The sequence below is a fragment of the Pithys albifrons genome, chromosome 18 (genome assembly GCF_047495875.1).
Source record: "Pithys albifrons albifrons isolate INPA30051 chromosome 18, PitAlb_v1, whole genome shotgun sequence".
In the NCBI taxonomy this organism is placed as follows: domain Eukaryota; kingdom Metazoa; phylum Chordata; class Aves; order Passeriformes; family Thamnophilidae; genus Pithys; species Pithys albifrons.
In genome coordinates this window covers 5,683,759-5,706,973 of record NC_092475.1, presented here as the reverse complement: position 1 = coordinate 5,706,973, position 23,215 = coordinate 5,683,759, and the positions used below count along the sequence as shown (strand labels likewise).

The following is a 23,215-nucleotide window of genomic DNA, read 5'->3' as shown; positions in this document are numbered from 1 at the left end:
TTTCATCTTCTCATACCTGTGCACAAAGCTCCTATTCACCCTCTTTGCTCCAGCAGGACTAGAGACCTTCTAGAAAAGCATCCCTACTGGAAAAGGGTCCTTTTGTACTCACCCTGCACTGACCCAGAGGGTGCACAAAGTCACACTGGAGAACAACATTGATTTTTCCCCTTTTGCTTGTGTAAGGGATGGAATTGCTCCATCTCAGTCCTTGGTCCCCATTGTGGGCTGTGTCTTGGAACTTCTGTTGCCTTGAGACGTGGTGACTTCTGGGCTCTGGATGGACAAGTCATAGTGTTCCAACTTTTATTTTTCCCTTTTTTGTTTTCTTTCAAACACTTCTCTTGCACAAAACCCACAGAGAGAGTTCCAGGCAGCGTCCACCCATATAAAACCCAGACATTTTTTCCATAATCTTTTTATAGATTTGATAATATTTAACTCGGCGTGTATTAAAAATGTATGGAGTACATAAAATTCATTATAAATGTCACCAAACAGGCCAATGGCTTTTTAATATCACTGCCACAAGACTGCATTTTAACCTATTTCCTGTCTGGATCCATTCCAGAGGCAGTTCCAGGAGGGGAATATATTTAGTCTATATTTACTTAGTCTGTTTAACTTTCAGTTAGTGTCTTTGGCTGATCCCGTGGCCGTGCTATTTTGGGATGATTTATACAATATTTACATTAAATTCTGTTAATATTTCCTTGCCTCTTGAAGTCGGATTACACTATTTACATCTCAAAGGCCCAAGCAGGAGGAATAAGCAGCTGTTCCAGGCACCAGAGAGAATTTAGTGTAGGGGAGGCTGCCAGAAAGGAGACCATGTGTCTGAAATAGCCATGGAGGAGTTATTTAGAATTGGACCAATCCTCCATGAAGGAGGGGGGAATCATGGAATGGTTTGGGCTGGAAAGGACCTTAAAGACCATTTTGTTCCAAATTCCCTGCCATGGGCAGGGGCACCATCCACTGTCCCAAGTTGCTCCAAGCCCTGTCCAACCTGGACACTTCCAAGGATGGGGCAGCCACAGCTTCTATGGGCAACTTGTGCCAGAGTCCCCCCACCCTCACAGCAAAGAATTTCTTCCCAATATCTAATCTAAATCTGTCCTTTTTCAATTTAAAGAAACTTCCCCTTTTCCTATCACTTCAGGCCCTTGTCCCAGGTCCCTCTCCAGCTCTCCTGGAGCCCCATTAGGCACTGGAAGGGGCTCTCAGGTCTCCCTGGAGCCTTTTCTTCTCCAGGTTGAAGAACCCCAACTCTCTCAGCCTGTCTTCACAGGTGAGGAGCACCTTTGTGGCCTCCTCTGGACTTGCCCCAACCAGTCCATGTCTGTAACCAGAGGAAATTCCGACCACGTCTCCAATGGAAGAGCAAAGCAGTTGGCTGAAGGGAATAAAGTGTCCCTTCCTCAGGGCTCTGTGTGGTGTGGCAGAAGAAGCAGCACAATGGTCCTTAGGTGTGTGACTGGCCTTTTCCAAAGCTGAGAGACACCTTCAGATCCAAGTGTGGACGCTGAGATCGCATTCCTTAAAGCAAAAATATCAAATTTGGATCTATAACAAAAATTAAGACAAAATACCTTCAGCATCACTAATTTCACTGCAAACACACATCACAGGAGGAAAAACTCCTCTCCACATGAGTGGAAATTCCCCTTCAGGACTGACCAGTGCAGTACCAAAGCAGCAACTGGATGAGATCAAAGTGCAAGTTGCCAACCACCCTCAATCCAGCAGTATCTGGCAGAACAAATGGTTCTTCTGCATTAATGGCACAATGTAATTCAGTGGTCCAGGGCAAAAATCCAAACTGTGGTAATATCTGACAGCTACTGTTATCTAGAGGTGGAGGGGGGGGGTGGAGGAAAAGAAACCAAATTAGCTGGAATTTGGAGCTATAATTATTCTCAGGGATTCTGTTGACTTTTTAAAGTATAGGAGATGGTTCCAAAAGACATTCTTGATGGTTTGAAACTCTGGAAGCAAATCTTGCTCTGAAAGCCAGGGAAACTTTAGGATGAATAAATATTTTTTTCTTTTTACTTAATTTAGTTCTCATTTTCAAGTCAGTGAATTATCTACAGTTCACAAACTAAATGTTTGAAGTCTCATGTCTTTGCTAATCCACTCTAAAATTGGTCCTGAAGGACATTCATGGTACTTTCAGTGTCTTGTTTGCAAAGTTACTCACTTCAATACTAAGAAAAACTTCACAGTAGTAAGAAAAACATACCTGTGGATAAATAATAGTTGTCACCAGAAAGATTTTGCTGGCCTTGGAAAAGATAAAATAAAGAATAATGGACAGAGCCAAAGTGAGAATTGAAGCAGAAATCCTGTGATTCAGAATGATGAGGAAAGGGAACATCTCTCTGACTTGGACACCACAAAGCAAAGCACACAGATGAAACCTCTCTGACTCCTCCAGTTTATTGTCATGAAATATTCTGAACCACAGGGGTGGGAGGAAAATGAAAAGGGTTCTGTTTTCTAGGAAAAACAGTGTGAGATTGTAAAACAGTATTTTTAATCCAGATGAATAAATGAATCATTGCAGAGTATGGGAGAATGGAACCTTTGAACCACTGCACGTGTGAGGTGGCAAAGTGTGTTAACCAAGGCCTTCAGAAGAGCTTTTGCTGCCTCAGTCACTGATAATCCCAGCCTAGGATCCTTGGGCTGATTTATGGGCACTAAAAGGATGGTATGAGTTAAATCATCTAAATTGCAGCTGCTCAGTAACCCCCCTGAATTACCAGGGTGTGTTTACACTTTCCCATCACACAGGGCACTAAACAACTGCCAGATCACTTTGTCAGAAGTTTAATTTTCTCTCACATGACTTTCTTCCCCATCTGGCTGTCACATTCTTTCTCCTTAGACTGGATATCCTACATCCTTCAGAAGCAATTTCACAACACTTCACCACTTTTCCTACCTGTCTGAAATCCTGCAAAATAATACTCCCTCTGTCTTCAGCACATTTAACAGTGGACAAGCTCACCAACCTAATGCAAAGCCCATTGTATGAATATCAAGAGGGATGAGGATGGTTCTTAAATTTATAGTTTGTTGGATATCACTTTGACATGTAAGATATAAAGGCTGTGAGAGCAACACTTTCATCTCCTTGGCCAGCAGGAATTTAGCTCATGTCTTTTGAAATTGCCCCCCTCCTAGGAACACATGTAAGCTTGCAAGTCAGGAAATAATAAAGAGACAATTATTCATCTGAGTATTTATACATCTGATGCTATTGTTTTGGTGGAGCACAGCTTACTTTGGAGCTGGCCAGGACCTGGAGCTCTCCCTCCCAAGGTCTGATGCCCGAGGCAGGAAGCGGATTTGACAGGCACATGCACTGCTGTGGGCAAACACAAAACAACCCCTCAAAGAGCTGGCTCTGCACCAGCTTTGTGTGTGAGGCTGAAACAGCTGCTGTTCTGCTCAAGGTTTCTGCGAGGAAACATCTGGGAGATTCTGCTGCAGATAATGAGGAATGTCTGATCAACCCCTGGTCACCCAGAAAGGCTTCGCTGTAGAATCAAACTGTGTTGGAGTAATCAAACCATGAGGTGAAGCTTGGAGAGCTGTTGGCATCCCCTTGCTGGGGTCCTCTCACCAGGCACCCCCTGCTCTGGAATGAGAACCCTGAGGGAGCTCCAGGGACAGCTGGTCCCTCATCCTGCTCTGGCTCTGCCCTGTGGGTGCTCCTCCTTGCAGAGCTGCAAGGGCAGTTCCCCTCCATCCTCCTCTGCCACCCTTTGCCCACTTCTTTCTTGGGTCTTTCCTGCCTTCTCAGTTTTCCCAACCCAGAGGGGCCCAGACCCAGCTGGTGCTGAAGGCCATGGCAGGGGCCAGCAGGCAGCAAAGTCCTGGCCACACTTCAGCCACTGCTTTCTCCAGACTGCCCAACATCCACAAACCCACACGGTGTGAGGTGCCTCTGCAGGGACACAGAGAGCCCAGAAATCAGGGAGACTTTGCAGGTTACACTGTGCTCTTGCTTAGAAAATAACCATGACTTGGCTTGTGCAACTTCAGAACAGTTTTAACAAATATTTAAGAAAGAAAAAAAGACTCCTGAAATAAGAGTGTACTCAGAGATTACTGGTGTGAACACTGGTGTAACTACAGACACAGTTTTGCTGTGTTAGTGAGACCTGTGCTTGCCAGGAGCAGTGCTGTCATTTACAGAGAGGAGCATTAAAAACAGTGTTCTGGTTTGCTGTGCAAGTGGGTGCCAGGTCTGAGAACTGGTGAGAACTCCTGGCCCCACAACCCCCCTCCTGCTGTGCTGCCCAGCCCTGAGTGGTACCAGTTGTACACTGTGCCCTGAGGGAGAGGTGGCATCTCTGTCTCTGCTGCTGTGTGGGCTTAAGACACCAGAGAATTTGGTCTTCGAGTTTCCTAAGGGTGTTTTAATGCCTTGGTAAACTGATGCCCACTTCCTTTGGATACTTCTACTCTTCTCTCATTTCCCCACCTACAATCCAAATTTGTAAAAACTGTAGGTGAGAAAATATTTGACACAGCTGAGTCAAACCACCCAACTGTCTGTGAGTAATGTTCTCAAATCCAACCCCTTCATGGTGGTGGCAGCTGGCTTTGAACCCAGCTGACAAGACTGAGTGAGATGCACCAAGTGTGTAGTTCTTCAAAATCAGTGCAAAATTATCTTAGGTGTAAAGAAATCCAGAATGTGGTACTAAGTAAGAACTGAGAGAGGTGAAGCCACTCAGAACTCACAGCATTTAAAATGCTCTTCTGTGCTTTTCTGTGCTGGGGAGACATTCTGTGTATACCACTCTCTGGGGCTGTTCTTGGGAGCAGAGTCCAGTGAGAACTGGATGAGCCACAGCCTATTTCCAGCCTGGAACACATGCAATGACATGATGTGGGAAGATCCTTCTCATACTTCTGCAGTAACAGCAATAACTAAAGCTTTTGGGCCAGCAGCAATTTCAAGGAATAATGTTCCTGGAGTTATGCAGCACAGATCCAAATGGGAGAGGGCCTAAAGCAAAGTGAATCAAGAACAATGCACTAACATAGCTGAGAAAATAGTATTTGTTTCATAAATCTCCTCTCCATTGTCTGTCACAAATATCTAAACAAGATTTTTATTTTAAAGAACCCTTTACACCCTGTTTCTCCCATGCAGGGAATGGATTATTTAGCCTGCTGACTGAACCAGTCATTGATGTGATCTCTGGCCAACTGGCAAGTGCATTCCTGCTCTCTTTAAAAGAGAAAGCCAAACAAAATAGAAGGATGAAATATAGTACAACTATGTTTAAAAAACCCCAAACAAACCAATAACCAGTTGGTGCAAATCCTCCTCATACTGCAAGGTCCTTCTCCTGGTAAATACCCAGCCTGGTATGCAGCAGAGCCTGGCACTGCTTGGCCCTCCTATGACATTGTCCCAGCAACCTTTCACTTATTAAAACAGGGCTCCCACCTCGAGCAGAGCCATTGCCCTCACAGAGCTCTCAGCACCAGCCTGGGCATCACCAGGGGCACGGCAGGAGCAGGTCTGTGCCCCAGCTCCCTCAGCTGGCACAGTGTGGCAATTAAACTTAGGCTGACAAAACCTTTCTTTTTCATTGTCCCCAACGAAATTTAATGGAGAAGGGACAATCCCTCTGAAAATCCATGCTAAAGGACACTACTGGTTTGATTTTCCTGCTTCCCACACAGGACCAGAAGGGCATGGCGTGTTCTGTGGCCATCACAAAGCCATCGAGGCTGGGAATGAAAAATGTGGCAGCACAGGAATAGCTCCAGTGTTCAACTAATGTTCCCTTCAGCAGAAAGGCAAGGATTTCCAAAAGAAGATTATGTGGTTTGTCCCCTTCTGTAATGAGAAGAAAACAAATCTGTCGGGCGTGATGCACTCACTGCATTGACTTCACACCTCTTTTATAATTATCCTGCCTGTGGCTGCAAACGCCTCTCTAGGAGGAGGGACTTATCTTGCCTTAAACATTGTCACTTAGCAACTGAGGTCAAAAAGGCAGAGCAGACTGGCAGTCCCAAGAGCAGCCCCTGCTTCTGAATACAGGGAATGTTCTGTCTCCCACCTTACATGGCATCCTCTTGTCTTTCCCAAATCCACTTCCTTCAAACAGCAACCAGTGCGAGCTGAACAACTGGCAGAAACAAAGGTACGTTCTTGGCAGCAGAACCTTCTGCTTCAGGAGCCAGGTGTGCTCCCTGTGGTGCTCTGTGGTGCTCCCAGCATGGCTGGAAGGGCTCTGCTGGGAGCAGGAACACACCTCACTCTGTGTCCCACTTACAGGACACCCCAAAGTCGGTTCTCACTCCAGCCCCAAAGCACAGCAAGGCTGGGTGGTTTGCAAAAGCACACGTGGACCCTCCCAGCCCAGGCAGGTACCTTTGTACACAAGTCAAATGCTTGTGTTTGCACAACTGATATTTATTTAAACTGTCCTTAGAATATTTTGGTAACAGGTTCCAGCCTTAGTTCAGCACAACTCGGTGCTTAACTGTGTTGCTGAAGAGAAGGTCAGAGAACCACAGCAGGATAAACTTGTGTTGTGTCCTTACTGCTCCCATTCCATAGCACTTTTTTGAGAGATTCTTGTGTCTCTCAATCACATGTTGCTGTAGCAACAGCCACACTGGGAATGCACAGAGGAGCTGCAATTAAACCACATTTGTACCTGATTTTTTCCACGGAACTCACAGAGGAAGAGAAGCAACACCTTTCCTGGTTTGGGAATTGAGAGAGAACTAGAACCTTACAAACCATCTAAAAAGTCAGAAAGGCAGCATGCCTTGGAGAGGATGTCAGTCCCAGTGGCCATGGCTTTCATGGGAGGAAATTAAGGAGTTCAGGCTGCAAAGGCTTTGAAGGCAGGACTTGCTTTGTGTAGGCATTGCAGAGCACACTGTGAGGTCTGAGCATCGTCAGAAATGAGGGTGAAGTCTAAGTGCTGCCCTTTTCTTCAGTACCAGCAAATGGCTCTTTTCCCCAACAGCTAATTAAGTCAGCACAGGAAGAAGAAAGTTTCCCTTGGCTGCAGAGCACAATCCCCTCTGAATTGCACGTCCCGCGCTGAAGTGTCTTCGACAAAGCAAATGACAAGTGTTCCCCACACCACGGTGTTCTCCCCTGCAGACTCCAGGACTGGCCACTCACCACTCCTGCCTCTCCTGCAAAGCCAAATTCTTGGGCTCTGATAAACTGGTAGGCCTGGAACAAGCTCCCAGAATTTAATAATGAACGTTGGACTTTGCATGTGGCCTGCCCTGAGAGGCTGACAATGTACACACCAAACTGCGTAGACTTCATTAATGCCTTTGCCAGGTAATTATGGTTTGTCCCTCACGTCATTCCTAACATGTTTTGGGTTGAGAGAGAGTACAATAGAGCACCAGAATGAAAACACAGTTTTGCTTTTCTCTCAGAGTCTGGCTCACCTGACTAGGGAATGAAGAGCTGTGGAATTCCTGCCTCGGTGCCAAGAAGCTGCTTGGCAGTCAGTGTGGTTTGAAGTCAAAGCTGATGAGAGCTGATTGTGGGATTGTAGGGCTGAATTCCTTTGGGGAGATATTTAGCCCTGCAAAGAAACTCAGGACAAGCAGGATGTTCCCATGAGCAGGAAGGAATAGGGAACTACGCAAGGCAAAGTGGCTCTGGTCACGAGGCACGGGAGGGATGCAGGACCAAACAGCAGGATAACAGTGGGACAGTGGAATGTTCAATGCTGGGAGCCTGCAGGGCAGCACAAACACTCAGGGCAAGAAATGCTGCCACTGGATTTCCAATATGGTCAAAAAAATTGGATAGATCATTGCATAGGTTTTCTGTGTCACCCCTTTTGAATCCCTTGTGCAAAGCAAAATGAAGGATTGAACTGTTGGGGAGTGAAAACGTGTCTGCACCAAACAAATGGTCCGACTTGGTGTGTCTGTAAGGAATGAGGCAGAATCCTTTAGGGAACCAGGGGTCAGTGTTCTTTTGGACATGTTTCTTGGCCCTTCTGCTCACAGTCTCTGTCACACTTACAGAGTTGGTGTACACTGTCCTTGTGACGTTTGTTTGCTGTTCCAAATGCCATTATTGTCCCATTTCAGCAGGAAGCAGATGTGACACTGGAAGGCACTTGGACCATAAGGAGAGAGAATTTGCTGAAGCTGATTGCTCTGAGCAAGGGGTGGGTGACCCCCGAAACAACAGACACTGGGTTTGTTGTGCCAGCAGAAAAACATTATTATATAAAGCAAAACACAAGATGAAGCAAGTTCCTCTCTCTGAGGATCTCGCAGGCTGCATCACCCAGATAAAAACCACGAGCATGTTCCTTTGCTGGGCACAACTCAGATTTTGGCCATGTGGGGTGATGGGGCTCTGAAATAAGATGTGACTTTAATTGAGAGTGGAATTAAAAGAAATCCCACATCTGTTTAGCAATAGGGTTGATAATGGGAAGGAGGTATTTTATTTCAAAGCCATCTTTCCATATGCCATGTTTTTGTGGGGCAGCCTTGAGCTTGAACTTGACTCCTCTACTTCTTAGTTCTGATTGTAACTTCGACATTTTATCTCTTTATGAAAATTATTCTGTATTTCTTTTTTTTTTTTTTTGCCATCTTAACTGTCATAACCACAATGTCCTAGACCCTTCCCTGCAGTTTGAAGACAAACTGGAAATGTGGATTGCTGGTGCATTTTGAAGGGGAAATGCTCTGATAACAACAGGTGAAAGATTTGAGGTAGCAAGAGACTGATATGAATGTAAACAATCTTTTATTTGTTTGGGTTTTTTTAAAAAACAAACCTATTAATAAGAGGCTTTGGGTAAACTTTGACTTTTAGATAATAAGAAATGGTTTGGTTTCTTTTTTTAAAGTAAAAAGAATCATTTCTTCCTGAGTTTTGTTCTGCCCCAAATGGAAAATATCTTTTCTTGAAATCAGAGTGGTTCTTGCCCAACCAATGAGAGCAGAATTCAGCTAATAACCTTTAATGAACAAACCTTGTATTTTAAATTAATCAATAGCACATGGAAACCCCTGAAATACTAATTTTGTTTCTTCAGACACAACACTGACAAAATGCCAGCTTAAAATAAGATAAAAGAACTGGCCTGTTTTGTAAGTCAACAACATTTTATTGCTAATTTTTCTGTCAAGGTGTGGGTGTGTGAGGAGTTTGGGTTGTTAATGAAATGGAGAGGCAGAGATTTCAGCTCCCTCTTCAGTGCAGTGGGTATTGCCAAGCTAATAATGTATTTACTGCTTTCAATGAGGGGTAAGTTGTGCCAAAAAAAGCAGCATTTGTAAATTAGGTCATATATTCACTTTGTCCAATTGTTTCATGTACAAAGTTTACTAAGTCAGTATTTTCTTTAAGGGTAAAGAATAACCAAGGGTATATTGTACAGACTATTCTTCAAAACAAGTTTCAAAAAATAATAAACACAGGAAAGTGAGTTCATATCAGGTAATTAAAAACTCAGCTAATAGAATTTAAATTAAGAAAAATAAATTTTTTTGCAATAGAACAACAGAAAAAGTTCTTTTCCAGGAAGGCTTTCCATGCTAAGTTACACTCATGTACAAGAACTGTAAGAATGCAAAAGTTTCAGCAGGATAAATGAAGTTCTATGTGATAGATTAAAATTCTAACTATACATATTTTATAAGTAAGGCTGTTTAAAGGAGAAATCCTTTCTGAAAAAGAAATCTTGCTGTTGGTGGAGGTGAGGTGCAACCAATGCCCCTGTGCCAACAGCTTGACCTTTTTAGAGCAACTCTTCCTTTCCAAGGATCATCCTTCTCCCCCTCCCTCTCTCACTCTTTCTCTCTGATGTTATCTACAAGAAAAATCTTCGGGGAAAAAAAAAGGCTTCCAAGGTTCTGACAAATAACTATGTCAGAGAGCACTGGAGGGGTCCCAAGGCTGCCCTGCAAAGGTGCCCAGTTCTGTAGTCCTGACAGTGCCTTATCTTTCCTCTGGAGTTTATCTGAAGCAAATACAGCTCCTCAAAATCATATTTCTAAATTTATAATTTTTTTTCTTCTCCTTTCTAGTAACTTGGTTCAATCTCAATCCTGCTCCAGCTGTGCTGAACTTTGTGTGATGACTTTGGGAACTTTTCCATCACTTTGCTGCATTATTCTAGCCAGGAATAAATTGCTTTATTTGCTATCAAAGCAAATGGTGAAACAGTTCTAATAAATCAACCCAGAAGTTAAATTATTCTCTGTAAATGTCGTGTAACTCTTGTGTTGGTGTAGCAAGGTTTCCCCAAAATGTGGGCTGGCAGGAGTTGTTCCCACTGCTCCAGGGAGGGGAACAACCTGCCAGTGGCTGCTCCTGTTCCCTCCCCTTCAGATCCCTCCTGTGGAAAGCACAAACTGTGTCCATCGATTGCTTTGCAGGGATTTTTACTGTATACGTTTCCAATCATCAAACCAGAGGCTGGGATTTGCTTTCTGTCCAATAATCCTCATTTTCTCTGAAATGGGAACTATTGATCTCTTGTATTTCACTTTAATCCGGGCTCTTTATTGCTGAACAATTACTCTGAAATGTGGCTGCAGGATCATTCTTTCTAAATCAGAGACTCTTTGCTTGGTTTCCTACCAAATACAAATAACTGGCCAGAACAGAAGTGTTCTTCAAAGGAAAGACAAATAAACCCTGATTTTTCTTTTTTTTTCATTAATGCTCAAAAGTCTAATTCTTGAGTTTAAGGTGAATGCAGACAGCCTGTATGTAGTGTATTCTCAAATGCTTAACAGAGCAAGTGAAGAGACCTTAAAGAACATGCTAAGCATCAACCCTACACCCCAGTAACAGTCAGGGCAGAATTAACCAGCAAGGCAGAACACACTTAAGTTGATCTAGTGATTCTGGTACTGTTGCCTCACTCAGCAAATCCTCTTTCTGTCATATTAATTATTTACTGAAGCCATTTGCTACTTAAATTGTGAAAGCTCAAACACTTCTGTGACTTTTCCTTTTAATCTGTGACTGAGGATTTTGTAGTGGATAACCCAACAGAGACTGTAATGGTGGGTCTGGGATTGCTGTTGCCAAATTTATCTGTGACTGAATTTTGCAGCTCTGAAAACACAGAGCTCTTTACAATTATCTGCCAAGAAAACAATTACGAGCTGCTTTCAGGCTGGTACTTGTGTGCAGTCTCTTTTCATGTTATTGTTAGTTTTAAAGGAAATGATTCCAGGCTGAAGCAGAGCTCCCATCCAGAGTCCAGCCAGAATGCTGGAATGTGTTTGTACTGCTCAGGCCATGGATGCGAACGCTTGGTTGGAATAATGCAGGTGGTCAGAGCGTACCCCGTGTCCCCCCAATTCCCAGGGCTCCTGCAGCCCTGGACAGCTGCCTGCTGTTCCCACACTGCACCAGGAATTAGGGCAGGGACTGTGCCTTAATTCCAGCCTGTCCACAGGGAATTTGTGGAGTGTCAGTCCTGCAGAGGAATGAGTCTTTCTGAAACCCTCAGCACGAACGTGTCACTTGAGGAGTGACAGTCCACAGGCTACACTGCTCATCTGTTTACCAATTCCACCTCCAAGGTATTGCTGCTCTCAGTGGAATTTAATTCAGCCCATGTGAAGGCTGAATAACAGTTGGCATTGCATTCTGCACCTAAAATCTTGGCAAGAACAGAGATACCCACTCCAGCCCTGGCTGTAGAAAGAATTGTTTCATAATGGGAGCACAAATGTCATCAGCAAAAATGAATAAAATTCAGCAAAACTTCCTGTGCTGTCCAGCAACAAACACCACTTGAGATAGGACTGACGTGGAAAAGCACATTTTTAAATGGAACAGAAACCAAAGTCTTTTGTATCATATAAACAAAGGAATGATTAAAGTGATAAGGTGATGTTATAATCCAGCTGAGCTCTCCCAGTGTAATAGCACAGATTGCTTTGCTTGATTAAAGGTACTCAAGTGGTTTAAAGGAAAATGCTACTGCGATTTACTGATTGATTTTTATGGCTGTAGAGATGTGGGAAACAGTGGATTGTAAGGAAGACACAACTTGGAGGTTGCCTAAATTCTCAGCAAGGTGTGAACTTGTGAATCCTGGTTATGTTCTGGTGTCACTGAGATGTGTCAACAAAATATTGAACAAACCTATGAAAAGGATTAATATCTACTCTATAAAAACCTTGAGATTATTTTTTTCTGGAAAAGGCCAACTCTGGAGCAAATTTAATGTTTTCAAAATCTTATTTTCATGTTTTCTTACCAGCTGTACACAAGCTGTCTGACATCATAATGTAGATATAGGTTTGGCAAAAAAACATCCCCTTGGTGTAGAATACTAAAATTCTGGCTTGTGGCTCTGAAACAATAATCCTTTGTCAGTACTTGCTTTTACATCCATAAAATGATAGACTTCTGTATTTTTCCTCTTGCAGCCTCCGTGCCCATTGTTAATACAGCCTTTGGTGCCTTTTTTGCCACATGCTTCTTCACATGAAAAGACCTAATTGTCTTTATTGTTCCTTTCTTGTGGGGGTTTTTTCCAGTAGTGATAACAGCAAGAGGAATTGTCAATGCTTTGCACTTCAAGGAGGGCGTTTTCCCCTTGATATCGTTGTTCTGTCTTTCATTTGAGCTTTTCCATTTGGTTCAGTGGAAGGTGCAGGTCTTCAGCTCAGCACAGATAGACCCTCCTGGGTGAAGGGCAGCTGTCTGTCTGTCTGTCTGTCTGTCCCAACAAAGGGCAGCCACTTGTCTGTCCTAACAAACACAAGTCTTTTCTTCGGCTGCTTCAACCAGGTGTGGTTTGGCTCTGTCCAGGTAAAGAGTTAACCAATCCTTACTCCACATCAACCATTGAGAAGCTGAAAAATACGACAGTGAAGTAACAGCAAAATGCAGCTTGTAGGAGGATGAGAAGGAACATCGCATCTTCCAAGGTTACTTTTCCCTGTTGTTGCACTAGAAGAGGGAAGGTGATAAATTTCTAATTTTCTGTGCCTGCACCTGAGCACTGCAGCTTTAGCAAGGATGGGAGAGCACCTGGATTGGTCACACACCGAATGCAGGAAAGCACAGAATGAAATAACAGCCAAAACGGTGAAAGAGAAATAAAACAGGTTTGTTCTTTTTTTAACTTTTAATGAGGCTGGTGTTAATACACCGGGGCCTCATTAGCGGCTCCGAGACGGCTCTAAAGCTGCCCATCTCACAGGCAGCAGCTCTGCCTTTGTTCTTGCTGGACACCTTGAGATGCGCCACCGCAGGACGCGGCACCCCAAGCCCGTGGCACTGGTGACATCTAGAGGACTCCAGCTCCGTGCTGTGCTGAGCTCATGGCAGGGCGATGGGGCAGAGCAGAACCTTAAAAACCACCCCTTGTGCACGTGTGACTGCCCCGAGGAAACGCTCTGCTCTGCTCCCTCTGCAGCCCTCGCTGCAGTTTCAGATTTCATTGGGTTTTGGTGTAAACTGCGCTCCTGCAAGTGAGGAACGGAGCCCCAAACCTGCTACTGCACTGCTGTGACTGACTGGCTTATCAGGAGCCTGTGTGTGGGGAAACCCTGACATTGTCCCCAGGGCTGGGGCCGGGTGATGGTGTGTGGAACAGAGCAGATGCAGCTGTCCTGCTCTGGGAGCATTTCCCCCGTTCCCCTCCTGACCCTGGAAGCGGTGCACCTGGAACCAGAACGATTACTACAACTGCAGCTATGGTGCATTGATGCCTCGATTTTCTGCAGTCCTAATGAGAGGAAGAGGCAGGTGTTCAGGCAGCATGAGAAAATACACAGGAAGGTGTAAATGGGACCTCAAACTCCTCTGCAGCACTGCTGCCTCCAGCTCTTTGAGGCATGTCACTGCAGTCCCTTTTCCAACAGCCTGGCTTTGCTCAGTCTCTCGGTCCTGACAGCTCGAGCTCTCCCCTGGCTCTGGAGTGTGTTGGCACAGAGCTGGGCAGTGGCAGAGCTGCCAGGCTGCTCCAAGGCTTGCCAGCAGTGGGGGTACCAGCCTTCCCCACCTTCCCCATCCTGCACAGCCAGGGATGCTTTCATGTTCATGCTTTGCTTTACCAAGAAAGCAGATCACTTGTTTTTCTGATATTTTCTCCTTTTTAGCTGCATGGGAACAGTGAAGTTCACCAGGCAAAGTCAGCCTGACCCGGTGCTTCCATGGCAAATATTAAACTGCAGTGCTCAGAGAAATTATGAAATCTTTACTGGTAGAATTTAACAACCTACTTACAATGGAGCCAACTAGAAGAGATTTATAAAGCTGTAAAATAAGCTGATTCTGTTTTAAATTATTTCAAAACCTGAACAGCACAAGCTGTCTTTAAAATCAAAGGGCAAATTTGACATTTAAAAAATGAGGTTATGCTTTATATGGCCAAAATTAAACACTGTTGATCCAATCATATAACAAGGATTTCTGAGGAATAGCAGGGAGAAGGATTTCTGGAATTGTTTCCACTCATACAGGAAATGGATGGTAATCTCTATCTCCGTCAAGACTATCCCTCCAATCTATGCTATTCTAAAAGTCCTCTTTCACTTGACTTCCTCCCATGCCTGCAACACCTCTGTGCTAATTGTTTGCTCTTTCTCTCGCTCACAAAACGCTGCAGGACCATCAGTGCCCAAATCAGGGCCCCGTGTTCGCAGAGCGTTTCTCAGAAAACCCCTCGAGCTGCACCGTCAGGCTCGGGACTTGCCACACTTTGGGCATTAGTCACTTAAAACCAGAGGGCTGTAATTGCTCCATCGCTAAGCCTGAGAGAGCAGCTTGTAGCATACCCACTTCAGTTAAGTCTTGTGTTAATTCCGTGAATAAGAGCACTGACATATGATACAGTATTTGCAGGACGGAGCTTCTAACCAAAGCAGGATGCTGGCTGAACTCCAGGGCATACAGTTGTGCTTTGCTTATTACCCCAAACATAGTTATATTATCCAAATTGTACATCTGAGTAAGAGTTCACTAGTTCAAGTGAAACGCTTTGCTCGCTCACATCTTACTTGTTTTTTCCAAAAGGTTTATGCGATCTTTTCAGACGCTGATTCAGAAATGAGTGTTCATGTCCTACTGGTTTAATCAGTCACACAGATGGAACAGCACAGAGCACACACTTCTCCCGCAGAAAGGCAACTTCAGCTGTTTCAGGATACGAGGACAGAACTGGGAGGATAATTTCCCGGGAATTGCATGTTTCATAGGGAATACAACACGTTGCCAACAGAGCCTTTAACCGGGCTCATCCCTGCCCGCTGCCAACCCCGCGTGTGAGCTCCCGCCTCTCCCGATGCCAACAGAGCCATTGCGGGAGCGCTGCTTGTTCTCTCTCGGTGCGTGAAACCGCACGGGGTTGTTTTTTCCTATCCCGGCTGATAAGAGCCAACAGATGTCAGTGCAGCCTGAATAACACGGGGCCGTGTCCTGCTCAGGGCTCTGCCTCTGCAGAAACAGCCCTCGGTGGGAGCTCCAGCACCAGACGGCTGCGACGTACCTGGGCGAGGGGGAGAAGGGAACAGTGGCAGCGTGTTAGGGGCGGCTGGAGAGGCTCTCACAGCTAAAAATATCCGCCCGAGTACTTTTAAAAACACATTCGAGGGTCCTTATAAACACACAGAGTTTTGTTGACAGAACGAGACTGCTCATTTATGCTGTGTATTATCCTTGAAAACCTGCTCTGTTTGCACAGGGAGTCCCATGACAGCCTCGGCTTGCCGGGGGTGCCACAATGATCCCAACAACAGACGTGTCCCTTTATCAGCTGGAGAGGGACAGAAGGGAAGCAGGAAGTATCTGCAGGCTGTAGGAAAAGCAGTGAAGAAATGGAAATAAGCTGCTTTATCAAAATACTGCTTTGCTGTTTTCACAAGCACAACGCCAGTGGTTTTCTAGCCCAGCTTAGGGCATCTTGTCCATGGCAGGTTGGTGTACAAAGCCCAGTAAAATCAGTGGAATTGGGTAGATCATCTGGATGCCTGAGTGGAAGGAATTTGACAATGGGGTTTACTCTTTTTTCCACCTGAAGCCATAAATTTGTTTTCAGGATGGAGAAGGCCACTGTAGGGGACCTCACACATGGTCTGCAGTGGGTTAAAAAAAAAGGGGGAAGTACTTTGATACTCCTGAAGGAAAACTGGGACATGATGCTGCAAACAAATAGTCAAGGAAAAACCAACCATAAACATAGCCAAGGGGAAAGGTAGCAAGTTTTATTGTATTTGAGAGGGAAAAGTTTGTACTTTGGAGTTTGGATGGTGACACTGGCTGGGTCTGTGCCCAGAGCAGCCTCCCTGCCAGGGAGCTGTTACCTCCCCAGAGCACAGCTATCACCTCTAGAAGACACCTTCAGGAGTGCCTTCTCAAGCTTGGCAGGAGGAACAGACCTAGGAGCAAAGAGTCACACTTTCATTTACACCCACAGTATAAGCCCATAATGATACTTGGATAAGTATATCCAAGTTCCACTGCCACCTCTGAGTGCCCTTCTTGCACAGCCCATCTTTTATCCCTCACTGCATTGTCAGTACCAGAGAGAAGTTCAGGTGATGAAAGATCTCATGGGAATTGCTTTGGGATAACTAACATCTGTATGAAATTAATTGGGATATTAATAAGTTGGACATTCATCTATCCAGCTACACACCACACACAGCGAAGTGCAGAGCTTTGCACCTGGAGCCCATAACTTCTCTCTGTAGCTTGTGGGAACCCAAGATGGACTGGAAGGGTCTTTCAGTCAGAACTGGCACTTAGACCAGGACATGGTTCCCTCCCACAGCTGTGTCTGTATTCTCTGGTCTCCCCACATAAAGACTTTGCCCTCTTTATGCAAGGAATGGACTCGAATATCTTCCTAGATGGAGATGGCTTTGCTCAGGTGCCACGAGCCCAGATGGGAAGCTGAAACCTGCTGTGCAGTAACTGCAATACTGCATTTGCTGATCATGTCTTCAGAACACTTTGCCATGACTAGAAACACCAACACCTTTTGTCATTTTATACCTGAAATACAGTTGAAATGTGGCTAATTCTATCTATCATGCCTTATCTGTGTATCATGATGTTTAGTCTACAGATGAACCAGCCTTTAGGTAAGGAGAAGTGATGAGGCCATAGATGGTAGGTTTGTGGTTTTATAGATCACAAACTCTTGGTTTTCAGACTTTCTGAAAGAAAACAAAAAATTAACAGTTTAGATTGATATTTAAACAAAGATTTAAGAATACAAGATTGAAATTAGTCACCATTTTAAATCTAAACTTGAGTGTAGGAAACAAAGGAATGACAGCAAAGTAAGTATTGAGTGAAACAAAGGACCAAAAGCAAAGACTGGATAGAACCTGTTTCAGCAAAAATGAAAGGAAAACTCTTGCAGTCTGCAGTGGGTGTTTAGTCATACAAACACTGAGCAACTTCCACAAATGTAGATTCCTCTGCTTATGCCCTAAAAGCCCTGTTTTGTAACTGGGTGGCATAATTTACTTTCAGGGGTGCTCAGCAGCCTGTGCTGCTCCAGCCACGCTGTGCACAGCAATCCCAGGGCATGTTAGGTGCCTCTAAGCACAGTGCCAGGCCACAGCCACCTCCAGTGGAAAAGCTGAGAGCAGAGCAGTGCCCTGGAGAGGCTGCCTGTGGGAGGGCAGCGCTGGCAGCGGCTCCGACACGTACACGGTGCTTTGCATCGAGAAATGAAGGTTGTACATACAGAGCACTTTCAGTAATAGGGGTGGGAGTTTCAGTTCAATCCATTATTTTCCCTCCCAAGGTACAAATAAATGCAAATTTTACTCATTTGCCTTTCTCTTGCTGTCATGTTTCCTGGTGTGGCTCCAAGTTTGTTGCTTATGTGCCCATGTCTCTTCTTTCAACACAGCAGTCTCACAGTTGTTGCCTCTCTCTCTTTCTTCCATGGTATTTTTTGCATTCACAGATGGCCCACTTTGCTTTTTAACCTCTCCACTTCTGATTTCTCCCTGTTTGTAGAAACAACTGAATAAAAATGCAGACAGATCTGTAGCCCAGTGCTTGGGGAAGGACAGCTCTCTGTTCTTCCCTCCCTTTTGGCAGACTTTCAAAGTAATTTCCTCTTCTACCTGTGAAACTGTGTGTGATTTCAAAAAGCTGTCAGTCAGTGTCATGCACTTTTCATCCAGGTGAAACCTGTGACTTTATTCTTGCTGTCACTTCTTGCCATCAACTAAAACTGGTGTCAGCTGGGAAGTGATGAGCCATGACATTATAAACAGCTGCAATTCAAGAAACTACATCTCTGTTGTTACTACAGGCAGGGCCATAGCCAGGGCTATACCAGCATGTGAAATTCTAATTTTCTGAAACAAGTTGATCAGTTTTATGAGGGTTTTTTAGGGGTTTAGAATAAGAGGATGAGAGAATGTCTGCCTTTCACTTCAAAATCCTTCTTAATTTTCAGATTTCTGCTTCAGAGGATACGTGGGAGAAAATGGACACTGCAGCAAAAGTGGGCTTGGTGTGCTTTGTAGAACTTGTCACCTGCACAGGAAGAGTTTTCAGAGTAAACAAACCAAGATAGACTGACCTTAAACTTGTCTTCACTGTGAATTGCACAAGCAGAAAAACTCTGCTTGTCTACCCTTAGAGCCAGGAGAACAAATTCATAGGCTGAATGTTTCTTACTGGTTTCCCACTTTAGGTTTTTTGTTTGGATTTGTTTTCCTCACAGCCCTTGGGAGTTCTCTTTCCTTTTGCAGGTGGCACATGGACCCAGAGTGCTTCAAAGAACTGTCCTGTCTGTAAGTAAAAGATCCTCTTGTTTCAGTGTCTCTCCAAAAAGCACAGGAAGAAAAAGAAAACTGCTATTAATAATCTTCTACGCTGACCTTTACATTTTCTTGTTACATTACATTCTCAGGGGTGTGTTCATCAGAAGAACGAACTCTCAGTCCCAGAGGAAAAGGCATTACAGCAGTGGAGACAGAATGAGTCATGTGGGCATCTCGAGCCTGATGTGAGATGGATTAATTCCTGCTACAGGCAGCAACTGTTGCTGAACCTTGGGCTAACAGAGATGTGTAAAGTGAACTTGTCTGCCATGTCATGATTTAATTTGTACACTTACTAATTGCTGTAACAGACAGGCAGTGGTTTATTGATTAGGTGCCTTGAGTGGGACACCTGCAACATGATGAAGGGAAGGAGGAAGAGACAGAGGTCTCCCTTTGCTCAGGTGATGTCTTTCTTAAGGAAGAGACACGCTGATTTTTCACAAGATAACTTGCAGGAGAGAAGAGGTAAAAAACTGTCCCTCAGTAACCAGACCCAACTGAAAGTGAGTCAAATAGAAATAAACTTGTTGAAATAACAAGCATCCTTCCTATGAGGGACACACAGAGAGCATCTCCTTATAGAACAGATACGAGTCTCTCCAGGCATGTCCCCACTGTGAAGCACATGCTCGTGTCTGCCTGAGCCCAAACTCACAGACCATTTCAACATGTTTTCTGAATCTTCTCCTGGCACCTCACTTGCTGTCACTGATTGCTCCTGGCACCACTCTGGGAACAGAACACCAGGGAGTCAGTTTGCAGAGAAGCCTGAACTCCCTCCTGCAGGATGGGGGGCAGGGTGAGCCCCACCAAAACCTCACTGCTGCCTGCCAGGACCGTGCTCTCTGCTGGACCTGGGGCACTGCTCCCCCTCTGCTCCAGTGCAGTCAAGGGGGTGAATTTAAGGCTGGATCCCAGGACTAGGAGTAACAAAAGGAAGAGAAAAGAGTGCTGGGTTAGCTCACCTGGTTAACAGTGATCTCCGTGGGCAGTTCCTCTCCTGGCAAAGCTGTTCTGATGCGTCAGCAACAGAAACCCTCAAAGCTGTCATGGAGGATATGACCTGCTCAGCCTTTTGTGTGGGGCTCATGAAGAGGAAGAGAGGGCCACTGTAGTAGGACCTGTGTCTGTCCTTCTGCTGACACAGACCTGCAGGAGGTTTTGAAGGAGAACTTTTTGTCAAGAAGTCACCCACTTGTGAGAAAGCCCTGAAAGGAGAAAGAGAGATTTTGGTGAGAACTACATAGGCTATTTGCAGAGGGCAGGCGACTGCACAGAATGCTGGTCGGAAAGCTTCAACTCCAGAGTGCAGGATGTGTGGCCAGGCCCCAGAGAGTATTAGTCATCTCAGTGAATGCTCAGAGCTGGCCGGAGATGAGTACAAAATACAGTATGACAAAGTTGGCAGTGCTGTGCATGGACTGTGTTGCCAGGGAGGGGGGTACAGCACAACCAACATCATCACCGCAGGCCAGGTAAAGTGATAGAACTGAGGACATGAAGGTGACGTTTGTGGTTAGAAGGCAGATGTGGTGCCTCCAGAACAAGCCCCATCAGTAACTTCTGCACTAGATGACAGCATTGATAGAAAATAACAAGAAGTCACTGACAAATACGTGTTCAGGAAATGAACTGAAAATGGGGCATGAAAGTGGTGCAGGTCTTGGTGTCATGTCTTTCTTTACAGCAGGCTGAGGTGTTGGGTTGGAGGAGTTCTGGTGCAGTGTCCAAACAGGACATGACCTCTCCATGGGCCAGGGATGTCACCTCTCCCAGAGCCTGGGATGTCACCTCGTGTCCCGACCTGGACAAAAAGCTTCACGCTGGCGGAGATGAAACGCCAAACCATCGCTGGCTCTGCCAGTTTGGGATGTTGGGAATGGGAAGCGCTGACCCCCGGCTCTCCTCTTGGCTTCCCTCGGGGGGAGGCGAGTCCACAGAGCCCCGCAGTCCCGGACACTGCTAGGACGCGACCCCCGCACCCCGGAGAGGGCACGAGGGACACGAAGAAGGGGAGCGGAGGGGCACGAGGGACACGGCGGGACACAGAGGGGCATGAGGGACACGGCGGGGGGAGCGGAGGGGCGTGTCGGGGGGAACGGCTGCGGCGGGGGCCGCTTTCCAGAGAATACGGTAAACATGTCGGCATCACGTGCGGGCGCTCCCGCGGGCCCGGCGCGGCACCGGCGGGGAGGGCGGGACGGGACGGAACGGGACGGGACGGGCCCCGCGCTGGCCGAGCGGGGCCGCTTTAAGAGCCCGCCGGGAGCCGCCGCTTCGCCCTGCCCGCCCCGGCGGACAGCGATGCCCGCGGCGCCGTGAGCGGGCGGCTCGGGCACACCATGGGGCTGTGCTACAGCCTGCGCTCCCGCCTGGCCGCCGCGCACCCCTCCGCACCCTACGGCGGCCGCGGCGAGGCGGACACGGCCGGCCCGGTGGCGGAGCACGGGGACCCGCAGGTGCGGCAGCGGCTGCGGCAGGACCTGGTGGCCAAGGAGCGGGCGGACAAGAAGCGGAGCAAGAGCATCGACAAGACGCTGAAGGCGGAGAAGCGCGAGTACAAGCAGACGCACCGGCTGCTGCTGCTGGGTGAGTGAGGCGGCGAGTCCCGGCACGGCAGGGCAGGTGCGGGCCCGGGGCCGTGCCGGGGCCCGCGGGCGGGGCGGACACAGCGAACCCCCCCGGAGGTGCTGCGGGATTCGGGGGTCGCCGTGCCCGGCCGCGGGGGGAGTCGGGCTGAGGGAAGGGCACCCTGCGCTCCGTCGTGAAGGTGATGCTCGGTGCCGTGCGGGTGATGCTCAGTGCCGTATCAGTGATGCTTGGTGCCGGGAAGGTGATGCTCGGTGCCGTGGGAACGATGCTCGGTACCGGGAAGGTGATGCTCGGTGCCGTGTCCGCCTGTCCCCGCGCTGGCGGCTGACACACAGCCGCACAGGAGCGCTTGTTCAGCGCTTCTGTAAGCAGAAAGCCCGAGTTTTGCTGCGCCGCGTTAGTGTTCAGCCTTTGCCCGCTCCGCCTCTCAAACCCACAGCGGGGGTGGTCCAGCTTCCCAGGCTGTGGTGGTGCCATCCGTCGCTGCCCAGTGCACCAGCCCCTGCTGGGCACCTCGGGCTGGGCAGGAGATGCTCCTGCACGGTGGCAGCGCCGGCACTGCCCTCCCGAGGGATGCCCGATGGAAACGCATCTCTTTTATCCACCTGTGTGATGTCTGAGCTTGTATGGTGCATGACCCCACAAAGGCGGTCATGGAAAGTCATGTGTTGGCCTTCAGGGAAGTGGGAGAGAGTTGGAAATTTCTCTACTCTCTCTTCCCCCAGCACAATGCAGGTGGAATGCAGGTTGTCCTGAACGTCTTGGAATAATGCAGAATATTTTCAGGTGCCCACAAATAACTTCAGCACCTCTTGCTCCCAAAGCATGTGTGGTTCCACAGACAATAACCAGCAATATTTGGTCCTCATGTTTTTGGTGGGTGTTTGTAGCCTGTAATGGAAGAGCTGAACTTTCAGGAGCTTTAGAAAACAATATTTGAGCTAGTTGTCTGTGCCTTAGTGGTAGAAGTTTTTATTCCAGAAGTATGGTGTGTTTTGATGTGGTTGCAGCTGTACTGATGGGAGTCTGTCCATGAAGGTGTCCCTCCTTCTGGTGAGAAGGGGGTTGAGCAACACTCGTGGAAAGAGCAAAGCTTGTGTGCTCTGACTGTGTTGGTGAGGAATCACACCTCTAACCACCCTGCCATTCCCAAGCACAGGCTGCTTGTGGGTATGTTATGGTTTGATGTTTTGTTTTAACATATTTCAAGTTTGTTCTGTAGAGAACAGGCGTGTGAAGAAGGATCCATGAGAACTGTTTTTCCTTTGTAGATTAAATAACTAAGGAAAAAATCCCAACAGTAAGGCTAATTTTGATGTTAATCTGCAGGCCTTTAAGTCATAAGGGTTATCTGATAGGCTTCTGTATTTGCAGTAGGCAATATTTCAGTTGTCTGGGTTTTAATATTGCTTCTAACACGTTGTGCCACAGAACTGGTTTTTGCAGCAATGACATTGAACATTGAGTGGGTTAAACAAGATATCCCAGTGGTTTGGAGTTGTCAATGGTGAAGCCAACAGAGAACATTCTTTGTCGAAGTACTGATTTATAAATCTGATGGATATGAGTCAGTGTTATGCTGGCAGTCGTTTATTATATTTCAGCCTGGACTTGAATAGCAGGAAGTCACTTTTTGGCCCTCTTGTAAATCTTGGGATGCCTAAGAGACCCATTTCCCTGCTCCTTGCACAGGGACTGTCAGTTTTCCAGTTAGCTTCCTTCCCCTGCTGCTTCTCCCCTGCATCCCACTCTCACTGCTGCTTGGTGAATTTTCTGTTTCTAAGCTGAAATATGAAGTTTG

General features: G+C 46.5%; 2 protein-coding genes across 2 annotated transcripts in view; one reads left to right on the top strand and one right to left on the bottom strand.

The window, feature by feature from the left end:
• Positions 1–16,230: 16,230 nt before the first annotated feature.
• On the bottom strand, positions 16,231–21,891 carry LOC139680547 (uncharacterized). The gene is made up of 5 exons (XM_071573249.1): positions 21,691–21,891; positions 21,396–21,619; positions 19,788–20,030; positions 17,807–18,007; positions 16,231–17,184 (listed from the first exon to the last, which is right to left on the bottom strand). The coding sequence occupies exons 1-5, from the start codon at positions 21,889–21,891 to the stop codon at positions 17,106–17,108; spliced, it is 948 nt and encodes a 315-aa protein (XP_071429350.1). The 3' UTR covers positions 16,231–17,105.
• The window catches only part of GNAS (GNAS complex locus), a 136,006-nt gene continuing 133,824 nt past the window's right edge, over positions 21,034–23,215 (top strand). The window contains exon 1 of the mRNA XM_071573083.1: positions 21,034–21,411. Within this exon, the coding sequence (XP_071429184.1) occupies positions 21,165–21,411 (247 nt within the window). The 5' untranslated portion in view covers positions 21,034–21,164. The remainder of the gene's footprint in view (positions 21,412–23,215) is intronic.

What these genes read in the sequence shown, in the direction of transcription:
- LOC139680547 (XM_071573249.1), bottom strand. Translation starts at nt 21,891, where the DNA reads ATGGCACCACCACAGCCTGGGAAGCTGGACCACCCCCGCTGTGGGTTT. An exon ending in TCACCCAGCAGCAGCAGCCG is followed by an intron (nt 20,031 to 21,395) that starts GTGCGTCTGCTT and finishes TTCTCCTTTCAG; the next exon opens with GGCTTTCTCACAAGTGGGTG. An exon ending in CGGAGATCACTGTTAACCAG is followed by an intron (nt 18,008 to 19,787) that starts GTGAGCTAACCC and finishes ATTTTTATTCAG; the next exon opens with TTGTTTCTACAAACAGGGAG.